This window comes from Notamacropus eugenii, chromosome 1 (genome assembly GCF_028372415.1).
Source record: "Notamacropus eugenii isolate mMacEug1 chromosome 1, mMacEug1.pri_v2, whole genome shotgun sequence".
Taxonomy (NCBI): Eukaryota; Metazoa; Chordata; class Mammalia; order Diprotodontia; family Macropodidae; genus Notamacropus; species Notamacropus eugenii.
The window spans coordinates 505,315,132-505,341,114 of record NC_092872.1 but is presented as its reverse complement, the minus strand read 5'-3'; the positions used below and the strand labels follow the sequence as shown (position 1 = coordinate 505,341,114).

Sequence of the window (25,983 nt, the reverse complement as noted above, 5' to 3'; positions counted from 1 at the left end):
AATAGAATGGTAGATGAATAAAATTCATTAGGTACACAATACACAGTAGTATATGACTATAGTAATTTCAAGTTTGATAAACCCCAAAATCCAAGTTATTAGGACCAGAACTCACTACTTGATGAAAACTGGGGAAACTGGAAAGCAGTTTGGCAGAAGCTAGGCATAGATGAACATCTCATACTGATAAGATCAGAATGGATACGTGATTTAGACATATAGGGTAATATCATAAGCAAATGGGGTGAGCCTGGCATGTCAGATATATGGATAAAGGAAAAATTTATAACTAAACAAGAGATAGAGAGCAATACCTGATGTGAAATGAATAGTTTTAATGATAATAAATTTAAAAGCTTTTGCAGAACAAAGTCAATGCAGACAAGATTAGAAGGAAAGTAGAAAACTGGGGAAATTTTATAGCAAGTTTCTCTCATAAAGTCTCATGTCTCAAATACACAGAGAACTGAGCCAAATTCGTAAGAGTGCAAGTCATTGCCCAACTAATAAATCATCAAAGGATATGAACGGGAAGTTTTCAGATGAGGAAATCAAAGCCATCTATACTCATATTAAAAAATACTTTAAATTACTATTAATTAGAAAAATGCAAATTAAGATAATTTTGAAGTACCACCTATTAACTATCAGATTGGCTAATATGACAGAAAAGGAAAATGACAAATATGGTGTGGGAAAAATTGAGGCACTAATTCACCGTTAGTAGAGTTATGAACTGACCCAGTCATTCTGGAGACCAGTTAGGAATTATGCCCCAAAGACTGTAAAACTGTGTACACCTTTCAATCCAGAAACAGCACTACTAGGTTTATATCCCAAAGAGATTAAAAAAAAATAGGAAAAAGATTTATATGTACAAAAATATTTATAGCCAGTCTTTTTGTGATGGCTAAGAATTTGAAAATGAGGAGATATTCATCAATTATGGAATGGCTGAACAAGTTGTGGTATTTGATTGCTATGAAATACTCTTGTACTGTAAGAAATGACAAGCAGGATGCTCTCAGAAAAACATGTACTTACAAGACCTGATAAAAAGTGAGGTGAGCAGAACCAAAAGAGCACTGTACACAGTAATATCTATATTGTATGAGGTTCAACTGTGAATTACTTAGCTATTCTCAGCAATGCAATGATCTAAGACAATTTGGAAGGACCTTTAATGAAAAATGCTATCCCTGATGGACTTCTGGGAGCCAAGATGGCAGAGTAAGCAGTATATCACTGTACCTCTCTCAAATTCACTTCCAAACAACCATAAAATAGCACCCCAGAACAAATCCTGGAACAGAGGAGCCAGCAGAAAGATGGAGTGGAGTGGTCTTTTAGCCCAGGAGACTTGGAGGATTGGCAACAAAAGTCCATCTCACTTGGGCAAAATGGGAAGGACATTCCAGGACAGGAAGCATCCCATCAAAGCCCACTTAGCAGACCAGTGGGAGATTGTGAACCCTAGTGTTCAGTGGAGTGTAGCATCAGTGCAATATTCACAGCACCTACAGCTACCATGAATAGCCTGGTGCAATTCTGAATCACAAAATACAACAGACTCTCCACATGGAAGACAGAACCAAAACATTTATTCAGACACCAGAAAGCCAAATCCCAACACCAGAAAGCCAAATCCATCATAGTAACAAAAATCTATACACAATAACAATACAGAGGAACAACACCATCCCCAAACCTTCTCTCTGCTAGGCTTCCCACAAACCAGATCCCTTAAACAAATCACAAACAAGCTTTCTTGCTCATGCTAGCCGACTGCCTGCTTGCCTGCATCCTTCCTAGCTCTGACTGCTCTCTGACTAACTTCCTCTCAACTCTGCTCTCGCTCTGCCTCTTCCTGTTCTGCCTCCTCCTGTTCTACCGTTCCTGCTCTACCCCTTCCTGTTCTAGGTGACTTAGACTTATGTGACTCAGGCTTCCATGTGACTTAAGCTGTTCATATGGGCCTATTAATGGATGGGAAAGATATTCCCATTAAGAAGCAAAATTACATTAGCAATAAGCAAAAATGCATTATCAATACATTTGGCCCCAAGATCTTTCTTATTCATTACATAGGTCAGTGGGGCAACTGGTATCAACAGAACTTTAACAGGGATAACAAAAATAAGCATATAAAACAATATCTTAGATAACTGGTGTTAGCAGAACTTTACAATAATATTAAAAGGATCACACAAAATAAGCACATAAAACGATATCTTAGGATGGGTTTGAACACAAGCACCCCTTCATTCCCCCCTTGAATGACTAGGGCCCCAGATCTCGGGGTGAGGGACAAAGGTCTCTTCTTCCATAGCTACTTCTTGCTGAGATTGGATGTAGAAATGTCCCTGCCCCAAGAGATCCCACTTGAGGGGTCAGTTCTTTAGCTGGTATCTGGAGCTTAGTTGATGCCAGGTCCAGGGGTGACACATCATAGTTGTGGACAAGAGATGACATCTAGCTTAAGTGATCAGGCATCTGCAGGTGGAGGGTATTAAGCCTGCAGAAAACAAATCTGACAAACAAGGTGAACAGACAAAAAGCTGAAAAGAAACAAGGAGTCAATAACCAGAAGCAGGATAGATATAGGGTCAGCCATGCCTCTGGAGTTCATGAACCTATTATCATAACCTCATTCACTGTTATTTACTGTTTTCTAAATTGCAGTTTTGGGGTCATCATTCTGACTTGAGGCATAATTTAATCTGAGATGGGGCCTGGCTAATATCCTATTTTCCCGGAAGGTGTGATGAACTTGGATACAGTGTTTCAAGAGGATCTATGAGGCATCTTATTTCCCTGCTCAGTCTAATATCAGGCCTCTTTCCTCAATACATTCTATATAGTTCATTATTTGGAATGCCATCTACTCTTCCAAAATCTACCCTGCTCTCAGTAGAGCAGTAAACATTTCTTTTCTTTTCAATCTATTCTGATTTAGAATCTTCTGGCTATTTATTCCTCTCTCTTGAGGAAATTTATCTTTTTCCCTGATTCTCATCATCCAAGATACCAACAATTCTCTCATCCTTTGGGTGAACCAACTCAGAATATCTGTGATCTCCTACTGAGTAAAATCCTCAATTACCTCCCCAATCACTGTGGGGGCCCCTTGATTCTCCTTTTGTACTTCTGCTTCAGAAGCCTCCTATGCATCCTTTCTCTGGTTACTTTTGTCTTCTTTTTTGTGAGCTAAACTAACAACAGATTTTTTTTCTCTACCACCTGAGACTTTCTAGCTTGCTCTTCTAAAGGGGAGTTTGAACGCTGCAGGATAAAAAGCTTCTTATGCAAACCAGCCAACTCCCTTTCCATTTGAGCTTTCTCTTCCAGCAGCTTGTCTCTGCTTTTACACATAAGGTGATAACTTGTTAGCAAGGCCCAGCCTCTCCTATACACCTCTGCCATTTCTTTCCCCTGTTCTATTGATATTCATTGCAAACGTCTTTCTAAATCTCCAGGTACTCCCTTCTGTAATCTCGGTTCCCAGTTTTCACAGAGCCCTGTGCTTTCAGCCCATTCTTTTGCCAGAGAGGAATAAGGTAAATCCTCCCATCCTTTCTCTAAAGCCTTTATGCCTCCAAATAGAATTCTGATATTTTTCAGTCCCATCCTTATTGCTATTTGCAGTGGCAATGCTATATTCACAGCACCTACAGCAGCCATGAATATGCAGGCACAATTCTAACTCATGAAATACAACAGGCTCTGCACGTGGAAGACAGAACCAAAACATGTATCAGACACCAGAAAACTGAGTTCCAACATGAAAAAGCCAAATCCATCATAGTATCGAAGAAATCTATATATTAATAACAATGCAGAGGGCAACATCATCCCTAAGCCTTCCCTCTGTTAGGCTTCCCATAAACCAGCTCCCTTAAACAAATCACAAACAAACTCTCTTAAACAAAATGCCCTTCTTTCACTCATAGCCAGCTGTGGGCTTGCCTGCAGCCTTCCGTTCTGACTGTTCTCTCACTAATTTCACCTCAGCGCTGCTCTATCTCTGCCTCTTCCTGTTCTACCTTCCTGCTCTACCTGTTCAGAAAAATCCTCCCACCACAGATTGTAGGTGACTCAGACTTTCATGTGACCCAGACAGGTCATATGGACCTATTAGTGAATGGGAAACAACTTCCCATTTAAATTACCATTACATGGAGAAGTCAAACACCGACACCAGGAGCCCTCTGCATGCCTTAGCATATCCTGGGAAACTGGGAGAGTCCAGTTCCAAGAGCTACCATGTGTTTCAGTGCAGCCCAGAGCAGATGAACCTCCTCCAGGGAGCAGACCTCTACATGCTTCAGTGAACCCCAAGGAAATGCTGAAAAATCCCACTGGCCTCAGCACACCCACAACACTACTAGGACCCAAACTCAGCACCAGGTAATCTACCAGATCCCTACAGCCTCCAGCAGCACCAGCCATTCCTCAACACAGTGCCAGACATGAGGGTCCCCTGTGGACCTCAGAGCAACATCAATTTGGCATTAGGTAAACAGCCAAGTCCTATAGTCATGGGCACAATAAGCCTGAGACAGAGACCTTTCAACCCTGGGAGTAGAGCTCAAATTTAAAAGAGTGGAAAAAGTCCCTCTCCCCCAAAGATGAGCAAAAAATAGCAAGAACCAAAAAAAGAATCTGAACACAGAAAGATATTATGGTGATTGGGAAGACTAAGACACAAACTCAGAAGAGGACAACAATGTCAAAATGCCTATGGGCAATACCCTAAAGTAAAATAGAAAGTAATCTCAAGTCAAGAAAGAACTCATGGAAGAGCTAAAAAATCATATGAGAGGTAGAAGAAAAATGGAGAAAAGAAATGAGAGTAATGCAAGATATTATTTTAAAAAAAAAGACTCAACAGCTTCGGAAACTGCTTGAAAAGAAGAATTGACCAAATGAAAAAGGAAATACAAAAATTCACTGAAGGAAACAACTCCTTAAAGAGTAAAATTAGCCAAATGGAAAAGAAAGTACAAAAGGTAATTGAGGAAAACAATACTTTAAAAGTCAGAATTGGACAAGTGGAAGCTAAGGACTCCATGAGACATCATAAACTAATCAAACAAATTCAAAAGTGAAAAAAATGGAAGAAAGAGTAAAATACCTCATGGGAAAAACAACTGACCTGGAAAATAGATTCAGGAGGGGTAGTATCAGAATCACTGGACTACCAGAAAGCCATAATGAAAAGGAGGACCTGAAGAGCACTTTCAAGAACTTATCAAGGAAAACTGCCCTGATGTCCTGAAACCAGAGGGTGAAACTGGCATTGAAAGAATACACTGATCACCTTAGGAAAGTGATCCCAACATAAAAACCCCAAGGTACATTATAGTCAAATTTCAAACCTATTAAATCAAGGAAAAAATACTACAAGTGGCCAGAAAGAAACTATTCAAATATTGGGGAATTACAATCAGGATCACATAGGACTTGGCGGCGACATTAAAGGATTGGAAGTCATGAAACATGATATTCCAGAGGACAAAGGAGCTAGAATCACAAGCAAGAATCACTTACCAAGCAAAATTAAGCATAATACATCAAGGGAAAAAAATGATCATTCAACAAAATTTCAAGCTTTTGTAAGAAGCCTAAGTAAGAAAATCAGAGCTAATCCAAAAATTTCATCTCCAGTATTAAGACCCAAGAGAAGCATAAAAAGGGAAAAGAAAACATAAGGGATTCAGGAGAGCTAAACTGTTTACATTCCTATGTAGGAAGATGCTATTTGTAACTCTTAAAAATTGTATCACTAACAGTACAGATAGAAGGAGTGTACATAGACAGAGGGTATGGGTATAATGTGTATTTGAAGGGAGTGACATAAAAAAGTAAGGGATGAAAATAAGTACAGTGGGTATAGAAGGAAGGCAGAGGTAGAATGAGGTAAATTATCTCATATGAAGAGGTGAGAAAGACCTATTACAGTGGAGGGGAAGATGTGTGTGTGTGTGGGGGGAGGGTGATGGACATTTCTTGAACCTTACTCTGTCAGATGTATGGTGAAGAGAAGAATTATGAACAAAACATGAGATAGAGAGCATTACAAACTGTAGAACAGATAATTTTGACCACATTAAATTGAAAAGATTTTGTACAAACAAAACCAATGCAACCAAAGTTAGAAAGAAAGCAGAAAGCTGGGAAGCAATTCCTACAGCAAATGTTTCTGATAAAAGTCTTATTTCTCAACTATATAGAGAACTGAGTCAAATTTATGAGAATACAAGCCATTCCCTAATTGATAAATGATCAAAGGATATGCACAGGCAGTTTTCAAATAAATCAAAGCTATGATATATAGGCATATGAAGAAATGCTCCAAATCACTTTTGATTACAGAAATGCAAATTATAATAACTCTGAGTTACCATATCACAATTAGATTGGCTAATATGACAAAAAAAGGAATATGGTAAATGTTGGAGAAGATGTGGGAAAATTGAGACACTGATGCACCATTGATGGACCAACCATTCTGGAAAGCAATTTGGAACTATACTCAAGGGGCAATCAAACTGTGCATATCCTTTGTTCCAGGAATATCACTACTAGATCTGTATCCCAAAGAGATCATTAAAAAGGGAAAAGGAACTACATGTGCAAAAATATGTACAGCAGTCCTATTCATGATGGCAAACTATTGGAAACTGAGGGGATACACATCAATTGATGAATGGCTGAACAAGCTATGGTATATGAATGTAATGGGATACTATTGTGAAACAAGAAATGGTGAATAGTCATATTTCAGAAAATCCCAGAAAGACTTGTTTAAATGAATGCAAAGTGAAATGAGCAGAACCAGGAAAGCACTGTTCACAGCGTCAGCAACATCATATGATGATTAACTATGAATGACTCAGTTTTTCTCAGTAACACAATGATCCAAGACAAGTACAAAGGACTCATGAAGGAAAATGCTGTCCATGTCCAAATAAAGAGCTGATGGACTGTCAATACAGATTGAAGCACATTTTTTCACTTTATTCCTTTTTGTGTTTTTTTCTTTTGATTTGTTTCTTCTTCCACAACTATGATGAATATGGAATTATGTTTTACATGATAACATGATAGTATACACACACACACATATATATAAATATATATATACCATATCAAACTACCTACCATGAAGGGAGTAAAGGGAGGAAGAGAGGGAGGAAAAAAAAATTGGAACTCAAAAACTTGTAAAAATGAATGCTAAATATTTCCTCGATATGTAATTATAGGAAAAAGTAAAATACTATTCAAATTTTTACAAATACTAAAAATCAATGGAGTCTAAATGCAGATTGAAGTATACATTTTTTTAACTTTATTTTTCTGGTTTATTTTTTTGGTTCGTGTTTTCTTTCACAACGTGACTAGTATGGAAATATGTTTTACATGACTACACATGTATAACCTATATCAAAACTGTCATTTTCTCAATGAGGGAGGAGGGGAAGGAAGAAGAACATTTGGAACGCAAAATTTTTTAAAATGAATGTTAAAAATTTTATTCTTCAATTGGAAAAATATAAAATATTAAAAAATTAAAATACAAAGGTAGGATGGTATAGTTTCTCAACTCTCTCTGAGATCAAACTTGACCATTATAATTATAGAATTTCAGCTTTTAGTGGGTTTGTGATGGCAGTTGTTGTGGTTCTCCCCCCTTTACATTGTATATATTATTTTCTTAGTTTTACTTACTTTACTCAGTATCTATTTATATGTCTTCTCATATTTCTCTTTTTCATATTCATCATTTCTAATGGCTTAGTAATATCCATTACACAGTTTGTTTACACACTTTACACAAATTGAGGGTTTTTATTCTAATCCTAGCCCTGCAACTCCCTACCTGTGTGATGAGAGCAAATAATTTTACCTGTCTGCACCTCCATTTCCTTATCTGTGAAGTGTGGGGTGGTTCTAGCTCAGAGTTATCAAACATAAGCCTAGTGCAAAATTTTCCAGTGCAGTCAAAACCAAATTAAAATTTAATTAGGAAGTGTTTAGCAAAATAAAAACAACACGTTGTAGATGATGCTAATTTGTGTTTTTTTCTAAATCAATATGCAGACTGCAGGGATCTTTCTTTTGAGTTTGATATCACTCGTATAGCTAACCTCTAAGGTTCCTTCTGGTTCTACATCTAGGAATCTGTGACTCTACTTTGTATATATTTTGTATGTACTTATACTTGTTTTCTTGAAAAGAATGAAAAAAATGTTTTCTTTCAGAGAACAAACTGTTTTTACTTCTGTCTTTGTATGTCTATCACCTAGCAGAGTTTCAAACGCATAGTAAGTGCTGGAAGGTCAAATTCTGAAACTGAAGCTTAAATACTTTGGGCACTTAATGAGAAGATTGGACTCATTGGGGGAAAATGTTGGGATAGTGTTAGGAAATGTTGAAGGCAAAAGAAAAGGGGGATGGCAGAGGATGAGATGGATAAATAGTGCTATGGAAACAGCAAACAAGGTTTGACGGATAGTGGAAGACAGAAGGGCCTGATGTTCTACGGTCCATGGGGTCACAAAGAGTCAGACATGACTCTTCAGGATGCCTGAACAACAATAACAAAAAGGTGCTAAATAAAGGCTTATTGCTGATGCTGTTAAACCATCACTGACAAAAGAAGGGCAACATTATTTTGCTTCCCTCACCTTTGAGTGTTCATGAGGAATGAAAGGGAAATGCAGAGAGAGAGCCTCCTCTGAGTACCTAGAGCTCAATTACTAAGGAGATGGCTGTATTGTCATAAGCTAATGGGAATCTGAAGAGCAAGGTTAGACTGGAATGCCACCCTTTAGCCTTTTCATTGTTTTGCCCATTTTCCTGTCTTCTTTATGACAAGCATCAATTTCTCATTGAATATTATTGTTCAGAATGTGTCCAAAGGAAACCTGAAATGACTTCCTAAGAGTAGTAGAGTGTTACTCATGTATTGCCATGTAATGAAAATGGAGCTGGTGAGGAAACCTAGGCTGTCTGTGACTCACCTTTTTAAAAAATGCAAATTTCAAATATCTGAGTATCATTTAGTCCAGTTTTCTTATTGTACTCATGAGTAAACTGAATCCCAGAGAGAGAAGACCCAGCTAGTCAGCGGTAAAGCAGGACTAGAGCTTGGGACTCTTAATTTCCAGTACCACGTACTTCCTACTACAGGGCTACCTTTTAATTATCTTGAAGCTTCTTTTCAATAGAATTCAGAATGATGGCTTGGGGGAAAGGGCACTTCCCTACTGCTTGCCTGGCAATATGTTAGGTGAATCAGGAGATAAGAAGATTAAACAAGACAGTCTCTGTTTTCAAGGAGCAGCATAGCATTAGACAACAATTGCCTTTGAGACTTGCTATAGTCTAGTAAAAGAGGTGCATCATTGCCCTTAAGGAATGTGGTTGGACCCATGATTTCTCAGAACCTCCCCTGAAGGTTCATATGTCTAGTTCATTGTGATTTTTTTTTCATCTTTTCGACTACTCAGATATTCATTGTGAAAAATGCTAGGAAGAATGTTTAGGGGAAAATTAGTGTAAATAAAATGGTTACCACTTTTATGGCAATAGAGCTTTAGAAGAGAACACTGGAAATATTTACATAATATGTTTGTAATAGATGGGACAAGTTCTATGAAGATCTTATATTTTAAAATAAGAGTACTAATCTATACAGGACTGGAGCACTGACTGATCTTTTCAAAGGTAGAGGTTGGGTAGAAAATAAAGTCATCTTTTATTTTTGGAAGTCCTGTAAGTCAACATAGAACAGCTGATTCTTCTCCCTCCAAAAAGCTAAAAATACATTGTAATTGAGGGAGGAAAAGCAAGCTACAGAATTGGGAATTTTCAGAGACTAGTAAGCCTGGCGAATTAATGTGATGAAAATGAAAAAGGTTAGAAGCAGAATTCGAAAATAGCAGACAGATGTAATCTGCAAGGACATGAGGCTCAAATCAGTGAAGGGGAATTCATAATCTAAAACAGATATTCAGGGAGAGGAAAATATCTGAAAATGTTCCAGCTGAAAAGATGGGTATAATGATGCCAAGAAGTAGAACATATTATCCAAAGACAGCATGCTGCAGTTGAAATTGCACTGGAAGTGGAATCCTGGCATCCCAGTTCAAGCTGGCAAGGACCTTAGCGATCATCTCCAATATCTATCTCCCTCGCCCCCATTTGATAGATGAAGATATTGAGAAGTCCAGAGAGATTACATGATTCACCCGATGTCAAATTGGTAGTAAAAAGAAGGGCTGGAATTTGAACTCATGTCCTTTGACATTTAAAGCCGTTTACAATCTGGCCTCAACCTACTTTTCCATTCTTATTACATATTACTTCCCTTCACACATATTGAGGTCCACCCAAACTGGTCTTCTTGTTGTTCCTCATGTGTTACCCTTATTCTCCCATCTCTGTGTGGTTATTCTCCATTCCTGGAATGTATTCCTTTCCCAACTTTGCCTCTTAGAAGCCCCTAGTTTCATCCAAAGCTCAGCTCAAATACTACTTTCTAAATAAAGTCTTTTTTTCTTTCCCCTAGTTAGTGTTTTCCTCTCAAATTGTCTTGCATTTATTTTTATATATGCCCATATGTGTTCTTTTTGTCTCCTGTGGCTAGACTGTAAACTTCTTGAAGGCAGGAAATGTTTTGATTCTGCCTATAAATAATTAATACCTATCAGAGAGCCTGGTAGACTTACTACATACATAATTTGGCTCTAAATTCAGCTTGTGGTAGACCCTCATTCTAGTTATGATCCTATCATTTAAGAACTGTGTAATCTTGGTTTCTTCATAGAACTGACTAATTCATATGGTTTTTTGAAGATCAAAAGAGATAATTTAAAGGACTATTTCAGTGTAATTTTTATAATTATTATTAATAATCTGACCTAAAAGTATAATACTAAATGAGAAAAAAAAGGATTTTTTTTTTAGTTTAAGTTCAGAGGCTTTTACAGAGTTTGTAAAATCTTATTTTGAATTTTATTTTCACCATCCCCTTTCCAAATCTAAAAAAAAAATCAATGTTTTTGCCCACCCTATAGGGTAGAAACTGCTGGCAAGAATCTGGAGCAGGGGATATGCAAGGGAGTGAAGTGTTGGGGAATAGACAAGGTAGTTTGGTAGTGATGATTACAGTGCATCATTAACTTTGAAAATATATAGTAGATGAAGAAAAAATGTGAGCAGCATCGCAGAGTAATGAAAAGAGAACTTAAAGGTGTGATGTCAGAGAATTGTCTCAGATCCTTGATAGTTCTAAGATATGGGGGAAGTCATTGTGTCAAAGAGCTTCAGTTCCCCCATCTTTACAAACAAAAATACTTGCACTGTTTACTTCAGAGAGTGTTATGAAGAAAACGCTTTATAAACCTAAAGGAAGGAAGGCAACCAGAATTTATTAAACATCTACTATGGGTCAGATGCTGTGTTAAGTGACTTTACAAATAATACTTCTTTTGATCCCCACAACAACCCTGCAAAGGAGGAGCTATTATTATCCCCAGTTTATAGTTGAGGAAACTGAGGCAGGTAGAGATTAGTTAACTTACCCAGGGTAACACAGCCCGTAGTGTTTGAGGCATGATTTGAACTTAAGTCTTCCTGACTCCAGGCCCAACTTTCTATCTATTGTACCAACTAGCTGCCTTTAATTTGTGAACAGCATTATGGACTAATGGAAATAATATTGTACTGTTTTAGGAATTAGCAGAGTAAAGTCAGGTATTTAACACTTTGGTCAAATAATTTTTATTCTGGATGCTTCAGTTTCCTCATTTGTGTAATGGACATATTAATATTTTCATTACCTACTCTGCCTGGTGTGTATCAGCAAGGACACCAGCATACACAAGAGGGTCTGCTGTACAAGTTCTTAGATCTGCTTTTCTAAAAGGAAAGGCAACTTTTGAGAGGTCAACAATCTACTTTACTCAAGCACATAAATCATTCACTTAGTTCAGAGGAAAAAGTCAGCACCTTGACCTTCAAGGAAAATACAAACAGAAATTACAAGCAGAAATTACAAAGACAGGGCTTCCAAATGTCTAACCATAAACAATACTACATCACAGAACAACAGACAGATCCAACTCTCTAACCATACATACCTAATGACCAGAGAGAGAAACACCAACGTCTGGGTTTTCAAAGGTGGGGGAATTGGGGAGGTGCTCCTTAGTGGCTATCCAGAGTCTCATCTGACCAAACACTTCCAATGAGTAAGCCCCAAACAAAACCTCACCTCAGAATATATATATAGACTTCTCAGAGCCAGAGGGCATCACAACCCTTGAGACCCAGTGCCTCATTAGAAGTTAACAAAAGGTGTGTGCCTTCCTACAAAACAAATCTCCCCTCATCAAACTTTCCTTAATGGGCAAGCCCATTCATTAATAGGTGGTAAAGATCTTTAACTCTCAATAACATAATTAACATTACAGGGTGTTATAAGGAAATGCTTTGCAAATCTTAAAATCTTTATAGAAATGTGAACTATTATAACCCATATGAAGTTTGACTATTTCATCTTCATTAACAAGTATTTGAGAGTTAAATATGCCTGGTACTGTACAAGATAAGCATATCTGTCTTTGTGAAGCTCATCATCTGGTTGGGGAGGCAAAATCTAAACATAAGAAAATGTACCTATAATAAAAGACAGGATTCAGTGAAGGATATAGACCATAAGTGCCAAAGGAGTTCAAAGGGGCGAATTGGGAAGGCTTCAAGGAGGAGGTGAAACCTCAGCGGACCTTGCAGGGATAATCTTCAGATGCTTAGTGCCTTCTAGCTGACTTTGCTTTTTATGAATCTGAAACATTTCATTAATTAAAACAAATAAAAACTATATAATAATCTTTAGGTACTTATCTCATGGTACCCCTGTGAAGATCAAATGAAAGAACAGATATGGATTACTTTTCACCCCTTAAAATACCTTATAAACTTCCAGCCAATATTACAATTTTGGAAAAATCCTATACATTGGTAAAAATTTAAAAAAAAATTAGTGTTATTGGATAAAATTTGCAGTAGATAAGCAAAATTAATAGGATAGTAGAAGGTTATATGGGAGGAAATATTGGGAAAATAAAATTTTATATGTATGCAGATATATTTTTAAAATATTTTCCATGAAAAAATGTAAAATCTGAGACTGACTTTCTCTTACTACTTTCCTTTTCTCTCATTTGGGCTGTATTCAGTGATTTTGTAGGAATAAGTCTTTTATCATGCTTTCTTGAGAAGAATAAGTCTTTTTCATGCTTTATCTGTGTGTATATGTGTGCATGAAAAGAGTCCCAAAAAGTTGACTGAAGAGCCCCTGAATAAAGTCTTATGGTGTTTAAAATCAAATATCATAGCCAGGATAGCTTTAAGTAGATCTTGGAATTATAACTGGAAACAATAATATTTCACCAGATCTGTGATCTTATCAATGTATGACTCCCTCTGTTGCTGCAGAATAAAACCCATTCATGCCTTCTCATCCTCTATGATTCTTCACATTACATTACTACTTCTCATCTGGACTAGTGTAATGGTCTCCTAACTGGTCTTCCTACCTCAAGTCTTTCCCCACTCTGGTCCATTCTCCACATAGCTGCTAAAGTGATTTTTCCTGAAAAAGTCTGACCTACTCAATATTCCAGTTGCACCTGGTTGCTTCTTAGACCAAATATAAGCTCCTCTGGTTTGTTGCTGCTGCTGCTGCTGTTAAAGTCCTTAAGATCTGGCCTCAATTTATCTTTCTGGCCTCTCTTTCCACACTATAGTCTAGACATTCTGACTTTCCTTTTCTTTTTCATCATTTTCTGTCTCATGATTTTTCACTGGATATCCTCCCCATGCCTGGAATGCTTACCATCATCTCTGCCTTGTAGAATCACTTTCTTCCTTCCAGGCTCAGTTCAAGCACCACCTTCTACATGAAACCTTTTTTGATTCCACTCCTAATGCTGCTCGAGCTTCCTCTATAAACCACCTTGTATTTATTTTTTATTTTGTAGACATTTTTTATATATTTTCATATGTACTGTGGATAGAAGTGGCAAAAGTGTAATGATTGGAGAGCTGGCTTTGAGCAAGGTTCAAGTCCTGCCCCTGGCACATACTGGCTGAAGGACCCTGAACTGGACCTCTCCATTCTCTCTAAAACTATGAACTGCAGAGAAGTTGCTGACTTGTGTTGGTAGAGGGAGTTACCTTACCAGAAGTCCTTATACTGAAGACACATGTCTGGTCTTTATCTCTTTCCCTATGTACACATTTTCCCTCCAGAGGAATATAATCAACTCCTTAAGGGTAGGGACTGTTTTGCTATATATAGTCTTTGTATCTTCAGTTATCTAGCACGGTGCCTGGCACATAGTAAGTATTTAATAATGTCTGGATTGATTGTCCATTCTACGTCATTTCATAAACCCTTTATTCAGGCTCTCTCCAACATCTGGGAGGCCTTGTTGTAGGTCTTTAAGTATTTCATGGGTTTCCATCTATTATCCCTCCCTCTTGGTGGTGTATAATCAACCCACCTTCTTTTCCTGTTAGATATTATTTATACCATTTCTAGCATATAAATCATTGTTGGAGAGATGCTAGATCACTTGTGTATGCTAATCATATGCCTCTCCACAGTCCATTGGGTCATCCACAATTTTGATTTTTTTATAGATTGTGCTGTTCCATGAGTTGTAGCCTTACAGAATCATCAGAATAACTGTTACAAAGGCAAGTTGTCAATCAGATAATGGCTTTGGATTGTTGAAAACACCATAGTTTACTAAATGCAATCCAGTCTGCTCTCTTCCTTTTTCCAGAAGATTTAGTCCTATTAGAAAAGTATCTCTCTATCCATTCTGACCTAGGTGTACTACTGGGCACAAGTTTAGATACATTGCCTGCCTATGTTATTGCCAGATTTAAGTAGGCAGAAATGACTTGGAGAAAGGGACCACATATATGGGACTGCTCCTAACCTCAATTTATAGCCAATAAATTGCACTTCAAAAAATTGGAAGAATTGTGTGACTCATCCAACGATACCAAGAAGAGTTCCACACTTTTGAAGGTGTAGAGGGATTAATTCTCAAGATATAAGAAAGAAGGGAGGATACCAATTGCTTGGGAGGAAAATAGATCTTATTACTCTTCCAAAAGCGATAAAAATATAAATAACTACTGACCCATATCCTGAATTCCCATCTCTAAAAACCTTTATGAGAATACTCTATACATGTATACAGGGCATCCTTGAGGAAGGTATGAAGAGGCAAGAGAAGGGCTTTTGCAAGCACACCACATCGTTGTCACATAATTGATGTAAGATTCTGTTGTGTTTATTGTTAAAATCTTATTTTTTTTATTTGGTAGGTCAAAATATCATTTTAAAGTCTTTTCTTCTGAATCACTTAGTCTTTTAGAGTTCCTTCCTTATCTGTAAAACAGGTAAGGTGGGATGCCAGGCTTTAGTTTCATTATCTGCAATTTACAATGAAGGGTTTGAATTAAAGATTATCTTTAAGGTTTTTTTCCCCCCTTATAACTCTGACACTGTGATTTTGTTATTTTAGCATTATAAATTTAGAGAGGCAAAGGGATGTTAGAAAAGGTCATCTACTTCATAACTATCCCTATAATCTCTTTCAGCTCTTGATTTTAGGATTCTTTGTTAGAATCAATGGGTGTGTCTAGCATAGTCTAATTATTCAGTATATTAGTCTTTCCTGGAGTTTGGCTCCATTCATTAGCATTTGAGAAGTGTCTTTTGTGTATATCCCAGCTACTCCAGTTTAGTGTGAACACCCTGCATAACAGCCTCACGATTTTATTTCTGCATCCTGCTCTCTAGAAAAGGAAAGAGGTTAACTTACATTTGTACCACCTGAATCTAGGGCTGCAATAGCACAAGGGGCTCTAAGAACGAGTAACTCTGGAAGGGGAATCTTGGAGTCAGTCCCTGCAGCCCTCTCACTTACCTCATGTGAGGTTCAATGGCCAGTTATTGGTCCACATTTGTTTTCCCTTAAGTACAAGGTCTATTTGTTAAGTCCTGACCAGCTCTGCAAGAGAACTGTGGATTGGAAACCTGAAAGAAGCGAGAAGGTGGATGAGGCAGGCAGTTTGCTGAGGCTGTGGAGAGAGGAGGGAGAAAGGAAGAATAGGGAATCAGCAGGAATCTATCAGGGTAATAGAGAAGAGAGGTTGGTGAGACTTTTACTGTGGGGTTTCCAGCACCCCCTCCCTATGTCCAAGCCTCTAGGTACTAGTGAATTCTGTGAAAGGGGTGGTAAGAAGCTGCTGCTGACTGCAGCTGCCCACGAAGCTCAGCCTTGCTTTGATCATACGTAGAAGCAGGGTCTCCTCCCTCCCCTTCCCCCACTTCCCTTACAGTCTCTAGAATGAATGCTGAGGAAGAGGATCAGAAGTTGGAAATTAAGGGTCGTATCTGACATTTCATTTTCTTAAAGCTATATGTACCTCACTGCTACTTGCCCTTACCCAGACCCCTAAAAGTATGCAGTGCAGGTATTTGAGCCTTACCAACCCCCCTCCCCACCACCACCCCCATTCTCACTCCCCTAGCACGTGACGTCAGGCATCTCTCGCTAGGCATGATGGGAGAATCCTAATGTTTTCCAACAGATGCTCCAAGCACAGCTTCAGATTAAAGCAATTGCCAGAGCAAAGATTTTTTTCCATGGGGGGTGGGGGGTGGGGTGGGGGGAGGGAGCATTTAAAGATTAGGTGGCTTAATGAGACCCCCTCTGCAACTTCAAGACTGAAATAAAAATAAAAAAAGAAAAAGTTTTTTTTTCCTGGTTCAACTTTTTTTTTTTTTTAATAAAAAGGCAAAGGGACATTAAAATGAATGAATAAGAAACCAACCCTTTGCTGCTCGATGGTGGTTTCCTGGAGACTGCTGAGAAGATGTTTCTCGTTGGAGCTGGCTGAAGCTATTGTCCGACTGCATTGAATCCCAATCCTATCTTCCACTCTTCCTCCTATTTTTCCTTTCCTTTATTTTTTTCCCTTTTTTTTTTTTTTTAAAAAAACCCATTATTGTGACCTTGGCCAGCTGGGTTTCTGTGGTTTCATGTGTGTCCATTTAGCTTGCCTTTGAGATCTCCCCATGGCTGCATCAGAAGAAGGGACTGGTTGCTTTCTGCCGAGAGGCAGGTCTCAGAGTGACCCCAGCATCCTCACTGACACCTCTACCACTGAAGCCGGAGAGAGCCCAGGTAACCTGATCTAGCTTTCATTGGTGAAGACGGGCAAAGCGGTGGGGGCGGGAGAAGAAGAGATCAGAGAAAGGGGGGAGAGGAAGAGAAAAAGGGAGGAAGGGAGAGTAAGCTTCCAGCATATGTCAGTTATGTGCCTTTCAGCAAAACAGGAAAACAACAGGAATTAGAATCATGGTTTTCTGTATTGTCTGCAGATTTTTCGCCTAATGCAGGGGTTCACATGCAAATAGAGTTGTATTAAAGCAGTCCCTCGCTGGGAAGGACAAGGCAATCTGAGTAGTCTCTAATTGGGAAGTCAAATGATGCCCCTTTCCTTTCTCACAGAATTGCCTTCCTTTCGTTCTTATTTGTAATTATTTCCTGATGGAAGAGGAGGCTACTTTAGCGTGGAACATAACTCTAGTTCAGGGAAGATTGAATACCTGTAGCCTTTACACCGGTTTCTGAGTGTGCCCTGTCTCATCGCTGGTCTTTATTCGGTTCCCTCTTTACTCCCCCTCCTCTGGGGTTTTTTATCAATACCTTGTGCATCGCTTCTGCCACTGCATTTCTGATGGAATCTCATAATTGGCACTTGGACCTAAAGCAATGCCCACAGGTGTACCCCAACTGCCCTTTAGTCACAGTAGCCCCTCAAGACCGATCTGACGGATAAGTTGGAAAGATAAAGAAAATTAATCATTGCTGGAGCACTTACCTAATTAAACAGCTCACTTCCGCGGCTGCTTGCAGCACCTTTGCTCGTCCAGGCGCTTACTATTGTAATACAGGCTTATGTATATGTGTTTGATTTATGACTTTCCAGAGAGGAAGAGAGGTCTAATAAAACAGAAGGGAACAGGCTGTTTGCATGGTGTCACTATGGAGATGGAGGAAGCAGAGTAATCATTAAGTCCTTTTCTCCGCAAGAAGTCTTTTTTTTTTTTTTGCTTTGTAGAGAAAAGTAAAATCTTATGAAATATGCTTTAAAGAAAAGTGGGCATTTTATCATTTAATCACAATATCTCGTTCCTGGCATAAGGAGAGAGAATTATTTTGTGGAACTTTATCTTTCCTTTGGAGAATAATTGTCTAAATAAAACTGTCAAAATGGTGAATTGATAATTAAAATTTCTTCATCATCAGAGTAAGGATGGGGGTGGGGGAGAGTGAGGGTAGGCTTTGTTTTGAATGATTCCTTCAGTTAGCCTGAAAGCTCCATGGGCTCCAGTGCAATCTGTGTAACTACAAAGGAAAAAGACTTTAGAACAGTTCCCCCGGGAGAGAAGCCGGTGTCCTACTTAGATTTATAAACAGTTCATCTATCTAAGTCTGGGGAGATCTCTTTGTGAGTGTTATTGCCAAACAAATGTGTAAACCTGAAGAGGATCACATGTTTTATATAGTATCTGAGAGTGGAAGGTAATGCTGTCCTAGGTTGCTATTTAGAATTCACTGAATTGGCACACAATGCTGCAACAAATACAGTGATTAGAAGTTGAAGACCAGGTCTTCAGTTTTCACCAGAGCGGATGGATTTGTCATGTATGAGAGATGCAGGGACAGGATGATTCTAGTTATAAAAATTTATTTTTAATGAATTGTTGCAAAATAATCATTCTCAGTTTCTTTCTTTCTTTTTTTTAATCTGGTCATAAAATAAACACAACTGAAAGTGTCACAACATGCTAGAGGATTTGGTCTCTTGTCATGATACCCCTAGATGCAGTAACAAAGGATGGGGTGGGTACTGGGTGCTACAATGGTTTCCCAAATGATCTGCTCATCCATAAGTGAAGCTCCTCTTGTTTACATTTTTGATGGGGTGAAAAAGGAGCCTGCCTTGGAATGAAACTACTTTGTGCTTATGGCTTTAATTTAAGCCTTTGGGGATGTTTGTGAATACTTAAAATATAACAAATAATATGGAAATGTATTGTGAAAATCCTAAAATAGATAAAAGGACACATGATTTCAGTAAGGACCTTGGACCTCACAAAAACTTTGTTATGTGTTTCACTAATATATTCATTATGAAATATTCTTTCTCAGCTGTCTGTGTTAATATATAATCCCTCTCCTAAACTATAAGCCCTGGGAGGTCAGGAACAGTGTTTTATCTAAACTTCTATCTTCCCCCAGCACCTAAAATATTGCTCTACACATAGTGGGAATTTGTAAAGTGTTTCTTCTCTTATAAATGAAGCACTTTACTCTCACCATAGATCACCCGTTCAGCAAATATTTGTCAAAGACTTACCGTGTGCCAGGTATGGTCAGATCATGTCCTTTTTAGTAGTGGTTTGTACAATCTATGTCATAATGTGATGTAAAGTTCTTTTTTTTCCCCTTAGCCTCAAAAGTATAATAGTGTTCTATTGTATTTTAACTTTACTGATTTAAAATAAAACAATAAAATCTGCACCACATTTTGGTGTTCTACCATAACATTCAAGGTGTTATACATCTGTCTTGTCCCTTGTCTAAGGGGCTTTAATTTCTAAAGTAGTCTCATTTGTTAGGTAATCTTTCTTATAGTATGAAACTCAGTTTGAATAAAATGATGTGGCTTCATTGCATGTAAATTCTGCCCCTGAGGGAAAAATAAGGACCAACAATGGAAGTTTTGGAGAAGAAAACCTTAACTTTATGTAAAGAAACTCTTATTAAAGTTTAGGGTTGGCTTAAAGTGGAATGGGCTGCCTCAGGAAGTGATGAGCTGCCCTATCACTGGGGATTTTCAAGCAGAGGCAAGATGATCACTTGTCTGGGATCTTGTAGAAGGAGACTTCTTTCCATGTATGGGTTATACCAGTTGATCTTGAGGGGTTTTTCTAATGCTGACGTCCTATGGACTTTAACCCAACTTTAGCCCAATGTTGGACATAGCATCAGGAAGACCTGATTTCAAATTATGCCTCCCAATTGTGTGACCGTTGGCAATTCACTTAACCTCTGTTTACCTCAGTTTCCTCACCTATAAAATGGGGATAATAGTAGCACCTACTTCCCAGTTATGGGGATAAAATGAGATAATATTTATAAAGTGCTTGGAAAATCTTAAAGCATTATGTAAATGATCTTATTAGTAGTACTTGTAAAAATACATTTATAATTTATAAATTGCAGTTTAGTTTTGGAGATTCCTTCTCTCCCTCCTCTCATGCCCAAATTACAAACTAGAGCAAGGAAATATCTTAAGGCTAAGTCTTACTTTCTGATCTTATTGCAAGAGCCCCCTCTCGACTGATAGTACAGAAGTATCAATATTTAACAAAATAAAGAAACATATAATCAACACAAATAGTGTTGATTTGTGGTTTTCTATGTCAATATGCAGTGACAACCATCCATTTCTATTTGTGTTTGATGCTACTGGTTTAGTTCATCCTCTAAATATGTCTTATGCAGTAATATTGGACTTATTTTCAAAAAATACCACTTTGATCATGTCACTACCTTGCTCAAAAAAAAAAATCTTCAATGGCTTCTCATTGCCTACAGGGTAAAGTATGAAGTCCTTAGCCTGGCAGATCTTTAAAGGTTGAATGAAGCACTTTACTCTTACCATAGATCACCCATTCAGCAATTAAAGGTTCCTCACATTTTGGCCCCAATATACCTTGTTATCTCTCCTTACTCCACTGTTGGAGTTCCATACTTCAGATAAATTGGTTTGCCCAGTTCTCCAAATATATCTCATACTTTCTTGCCTTACTACATTGAATCACTCCATTTCCCCTGAAAGGAATGTTGTTCACCTCCTTTCTACCTGTCCAAATAGTCAAGATCTGGCTCAAATAACATCTTCTCTATAAAGCCTCCCTGATCACACCAGCATGAAGTATTCTCTTGCTTCTTTGACTCTTACAGAAGCCATCCTTGTGTAGAGTTCATTTACTAGTTGATCAGATCTGGCCTCATGACATTTCTCCTTAACCATTCTTATTGGAAATTTTTATAGTCACTTAATTTTGTATGTGGTTATTTCTTATCTCCCCATCAATACTGCAAACTCCTTCAGACCAAGGAAAATAGCTCATTCTTCTTTATAACTCTTATAGTTCCTAAGTTCAAATTTTTCCTCAGATACTTAACTAGTTATGTGATCCTGGGCAAGTTGCTTAACCTATCTATTTGCCTTGCCTGTAAATGGGCATACTAGCAGCACCCATGTGTGTGTGTGTGTGTGTGTGTGTGTGTGTGTGTGTGTGTGTGTGTGTATAAAAAGTATTTTTGAAAATGTTTTGTGTCAAGGAAAACTGTCTCACAGTTGAAGACATCATTAATCCTAACTCTGACTGGCTATTCTTATATTCATGCTGTTAGTGGGGTTGGAGAGGAGGTAAGGAGTAAGGAGAGAAGGGAGTGGGTAAAGAATGCCTTAGAAAGAGGTCTGGAACTGGAGTCAGAAGGCCTCATTTTCCAGCGTAGATTTATCTTTCACCAGTTTTGTGACCTTGGGTTAGTTACTTATAGTCTTTGAATCTCAATTGTTTTGTCTGTAAACTAAGTGACTTTGAGTAAATGATCTCCAAAGTCCCTTCTAGATCTAATTAAGTAAGAGTCTGTGGAGCCTAATGCAGCTGAACTGCTTTCCGTTGAGGGTTAGAATTTTTGGTTGTGGAGGATGTCATGGGATAAGCATCAATTGAAATGCTTTGTGAACATCTCTTCCTAAGAAAATACCAGGTTTGGTATAAGAGTAAATGAGTGATGCATGTCTAACAACAACAAAAGTAGCAACCAGAATTTATATATATATATATTATAAGCAATTTATATAATAAAGTTTTAAAAGTGCTTTACAAATATTATCTCATCTGATTTTCAAAACATCTCTATGAGATAGCTGTTATCATTATCCTTATATTTACAGACAAAGAAACTGAGGCCAAGAGAGGTTAAATGGCTTGTTTAGGATTATATAAGTAGTAAGTCAGAGACCACATCTGAATTCAGGCTTTCCTGACTCCAAGGCCTAAATCCACCTACTGTACCACCTTTATATTTGTGTATAAGTCCATACAGGTTATTAAATAGTTTTGTTGGAACTTAATCCCTTGAATGTAGTGTCAGAATGCCTATCTCTGAGCAATACAGCAGATTTACTGCCTTCTTTACCACTTCATGTGACCAGAATGTCCACTAGACCAGGACACACACACATACACACACACACTCACATGCATGTGCACATGTGTATGTATGTGTGTGTGTGTGTGTGTGTGTGTGTGTGTGTGTATATGTATATATATATATATATATATGATAAAAGAATGACTCATGCACAAAGATATCAGTGATTTAAAATGTCCGAAGAAAAATTTAAATGGCTCTGTTTCAAAAGAACTTGTTCTGGGGTTCAATTTTTTTTTCCATAAGAAAGTCACTTCTATAGTTAATTTGGCAACACTTCTTATGTAACTGGCACCATCAGTAGTGTTTGACATTGATTAGTAGGTAGCTGAAAAATTAGATTCTTGCAAACACTGGGAAGAGGGTGGGAGCTACTGCTATTCATGAGTTCAAATGCAGCTAGGAAATAGGTCCAAATGATTCTCATTCCCGTGTACCCCTTTGGCAAGATGACAGCCTTAGGCAGCCTCAGTGCTTCTGTGTTCCTTAAGGATGATGACTCAAGCTTTTACTGACCTTGACATCATTGTAGGTGGGGCATTTTACGCAAGATAGCCTTATTCTCCATCAATTTCTGCAGGGTTTAGGAGGCATAGATGACTCTTCCCATTAAGTTCTGCCTGACCATTCTCATAAAAGCTTTCCTTTTACTCTGCATGCTTGGACCAGGGATTTATGAAACTTCTTTCCTGGTCTCCATATTCCCAGTCCTTAATCAGTTACACATTCCTTTTTAAGTCACAGAAGTCCCTTGATGACTCCACTCAGATTTGGTGATTGTCTAGGGTGACCTTGATAATGAGGTAAAGAACCATAAAGGCCAACACCATCATCCCATCTGGTGTCTGAATTCTACAAATTCTGTGTCATGATTTCAGCCTCTAACATCTAACCATAATGCATGAAATCAAAGAGATTTGTTTTGTCCCTGGGTCTCCCCAGAAGATCTTCTAGGTTGTCAGGGGGAGCCTTATCTGACTCTACTTATAGGTCAGGCTATTTCTCTAAAACTCATTCATAATTCATTCTACAAGTGTTTATTAAGGATCTACTCTATGCATAGAACACTGTGGAGTCTACAAAGAAGATACATGGAGTCCCTGCCTTTATGGAGTTCAGTATATAAGGCAATATATGGGGGTATCAGTACAGTGCTGTCTATAGCAACTTAGAGGAGGGAGAAATTAATATTAGAGTAATCAGAGAGAGCTTCATGGAGGAGGTGAGATTTGAGTTGGGGCATTGATTCTTTTTGATGTCATCTTACCACTGTCATCTTTGTTTTTAGCAAATGGATTTATTCAAGGATACATTATATTCTTAGTTAATTGTGCATGTGTTGATGATAGATATAATGGCTGTTTTGAATGATTGCTAAGACCGCAGCATTGAACATTTCCTGTTTATTAGTAGCTTTGTAAGGAAGCCATGGTAATGAAATAAGATTTGTGACATTACTGTAATATATTGGAGAATGGATTTTTTAGCATTAATTTCAACCATGAAATTCATCAGACATTTACGAAGTTCCTGCTGGGTACAGATACTAGGCATGTCTACATTTCAGAGAAGACACCATTCCTGTCATCATAGAATTTACTCTTTTATTTACACTAAGCTAGTGGTGGAGGGTGAGGCATGAGAGATAATTGGATAACTGTCAAGGCACTGATAAAGGGAGTATCCACTTGAATGAAATCAGAACCTCAGAGTACTGATGAGTAAGTAATCAACAATCCAATGAGGGTTAATGCATGCTGTGGAGAGTAGTACAAGGAGGATATTTCAAGCATAAGGACTGATGGGAGCAACAGCATGGAGGTGGAGAATTGATGAGCATTTGGAGAACAGAGAACAGCCTAGTTTGGTGGAAGTATAGAGTTCATGGAATGAAATAAGTTGAGAACAAGGCAAAGTAGCATAGTACCAGATGGAGGAGGGCCTCAGATGGTAGGCAAAGACTAGGACATAGGGAGCCACTGAGTTTTGAGCAGAGCAATAACATTATTGTGTCTGTGTATGAGGAAGATTATTCTGATAGGAGTAGGAAGGATGGATTGGAGAGGTAGTGAGAGGAAGGGGAGAAAACCTGTTAGGGTTTGATAGCTGGTAAGGTGAATGTCGCATTATTAGCATTAGCAGTTGGACTAGAGAGATAGAGTTAGATGCAAGAGGATCTTGCAGGACAGGACATAAAATATTACAATCACAGGACCATGGCTCTTGAGTTGGAAGAGGGCTCTAGAACAACACTTTCATTTTGTAGATGAGGAAACTGAGGCACAGAGAGGTTAAGACACTTGCCTAAGGTTATATAGGTAGCAGCCATAAAAGACAGATTTTTGAATAATAATAACTAATATTCAACTAACTAATAATAATAAGCTAACATTCATATAGTTCTTTAAGGTATTCAAAGCACTTTGATAATATTCTCTCTTTTGATCTTGACAGTAACACTATGAAATCATTAATATTGTTATCCCCTTTTACAGATAAGGTACCTGAGACTAAGAGAAGATTTATATATCTTTAAGATTTACAAAGCCCTCTACTTATATTCTCATTTGACCCTCACAACAACCCTGTGAGCTAGGTGTTATTATTTTCCCCCATGTTACAGATGGGAAACTGAGTTTGAGAGAGGTTGAAACAGGCCCAGGATCACATAGCTAGCAGATATTTAAGGCAGAATTGCCCAGTCATACAGCTGCTAATAAGCATCTAAGATAATATAAAAAACCAGGTTCTCTGACTCCAGTGCCAGAACTCTTTCCATAGATTCAGTAACACTTCTGTTACATTTAAACTATCAGTTCCATTTTTACTAGGTGCTTGGGCTAGTTATGAAGGCTTTATGGAAATCTACATGGTGTGCTGTCCACCATGAAGGTACTAATTTTTGCTTAATCCTATAGGTGTGTTAAGTGAAACCAATTGCAAAGGTTATGCAATGGGCCCAAGAAGGAAGAATGAGTCAGTAGCAATGCTATGATAAGAATCTATGATGCTACTGATTTAATCATGATCTAGTCTCCATAGGGCTGATTTTTGGACCTAGTAGCTGGCTTGCTCAGAAGCATTTGTAGGAACAGATTGAACTGAGGATATCTATTTTTTTTTTCTCTGTCTTTCTCTCTGTTAAGTGGTTGGTTTTCTTTTAACATGATATGGCAAAGCTTTTTGGGAGAATTTGTCTTTTTCTGAGTGAGAGAGGAAGGCAGAAAATGGGAGACAGCTTAATGAAAATTTACATGAAAAACTATCTTGCACTCTTAAATAAAGGCTCAAACTCTCTATGAGTTGGTCACACTGTACTCAGGTTACTAGAAAAGTGTCTAGAATTGCTCATCTTATGTGCGTTTTGAACACTGGTATCTGAAAAACAGCAACTAATGTTGACAGTTTAATTCATATTGTTTTCTCCTCTGTTATTTCTACATTCTTCTTTGTAATGTCTCGGCACATCACTCTGTCCGTTTCATTTGGCTTGGGAATACGGTAAATGGCATTTAGTGACCAGGACCAAAAACTGTTCTGAGGCACTACAAGGAAAACATTATACTGAGAAGAAAACACA

General features: G+C 38.0%; 1 protein-coding gene and 1 long non-coding RNA gene across 8 annotated transcripts in view; one reads left to right on the top strand and one right to left on the bottom strand.

Annotated features, from left to right (window-relative positions):
- Positions 1 to 25,983, top strand: part of PHACTR3 (phosphatase and actin regulator 3) — a 320,327-nt gene that overhangs the window by 17,721 nt on the left and 276,623 nt on the right. For 6 of the 7 annotated variants that reach the window (XM_072633410.1, XM_072633409.1, XM_072633407.1 and 3 more), the window contains exon 1: positions 16,123 to 17,282. The exons of the other annotated variant lie outside the window; for it this stretch is intronic. In XM_072633410.1, coding sequence (XP_072489511.1) covers positions 17,174 to 17,282 — 109 coding nt within the window. In that variant the 5' untranslated portion in view covers positions 16,123 to 17,173. Of the gene's footprint in view, positions 1 to 16,122; positions 17,283 to 25,983 lie in introns of those variants that run through there. 7 annotated transcript variants of the gene reach the window in all.
- LOC140519897 (uncharacterized) lies at positions 1,580 to 18,212 on the bottom strand. Its single transcript, XR_011972319.1, has 2 exons — positions 17,983 to 18,212; positions 1,580 to 16,129 (listed from the first exon to the last, which is right to left on the bottom strand). It is a non-coding gene; the product is annotated as an uncharacterized lncRNA (long non-coding RNA).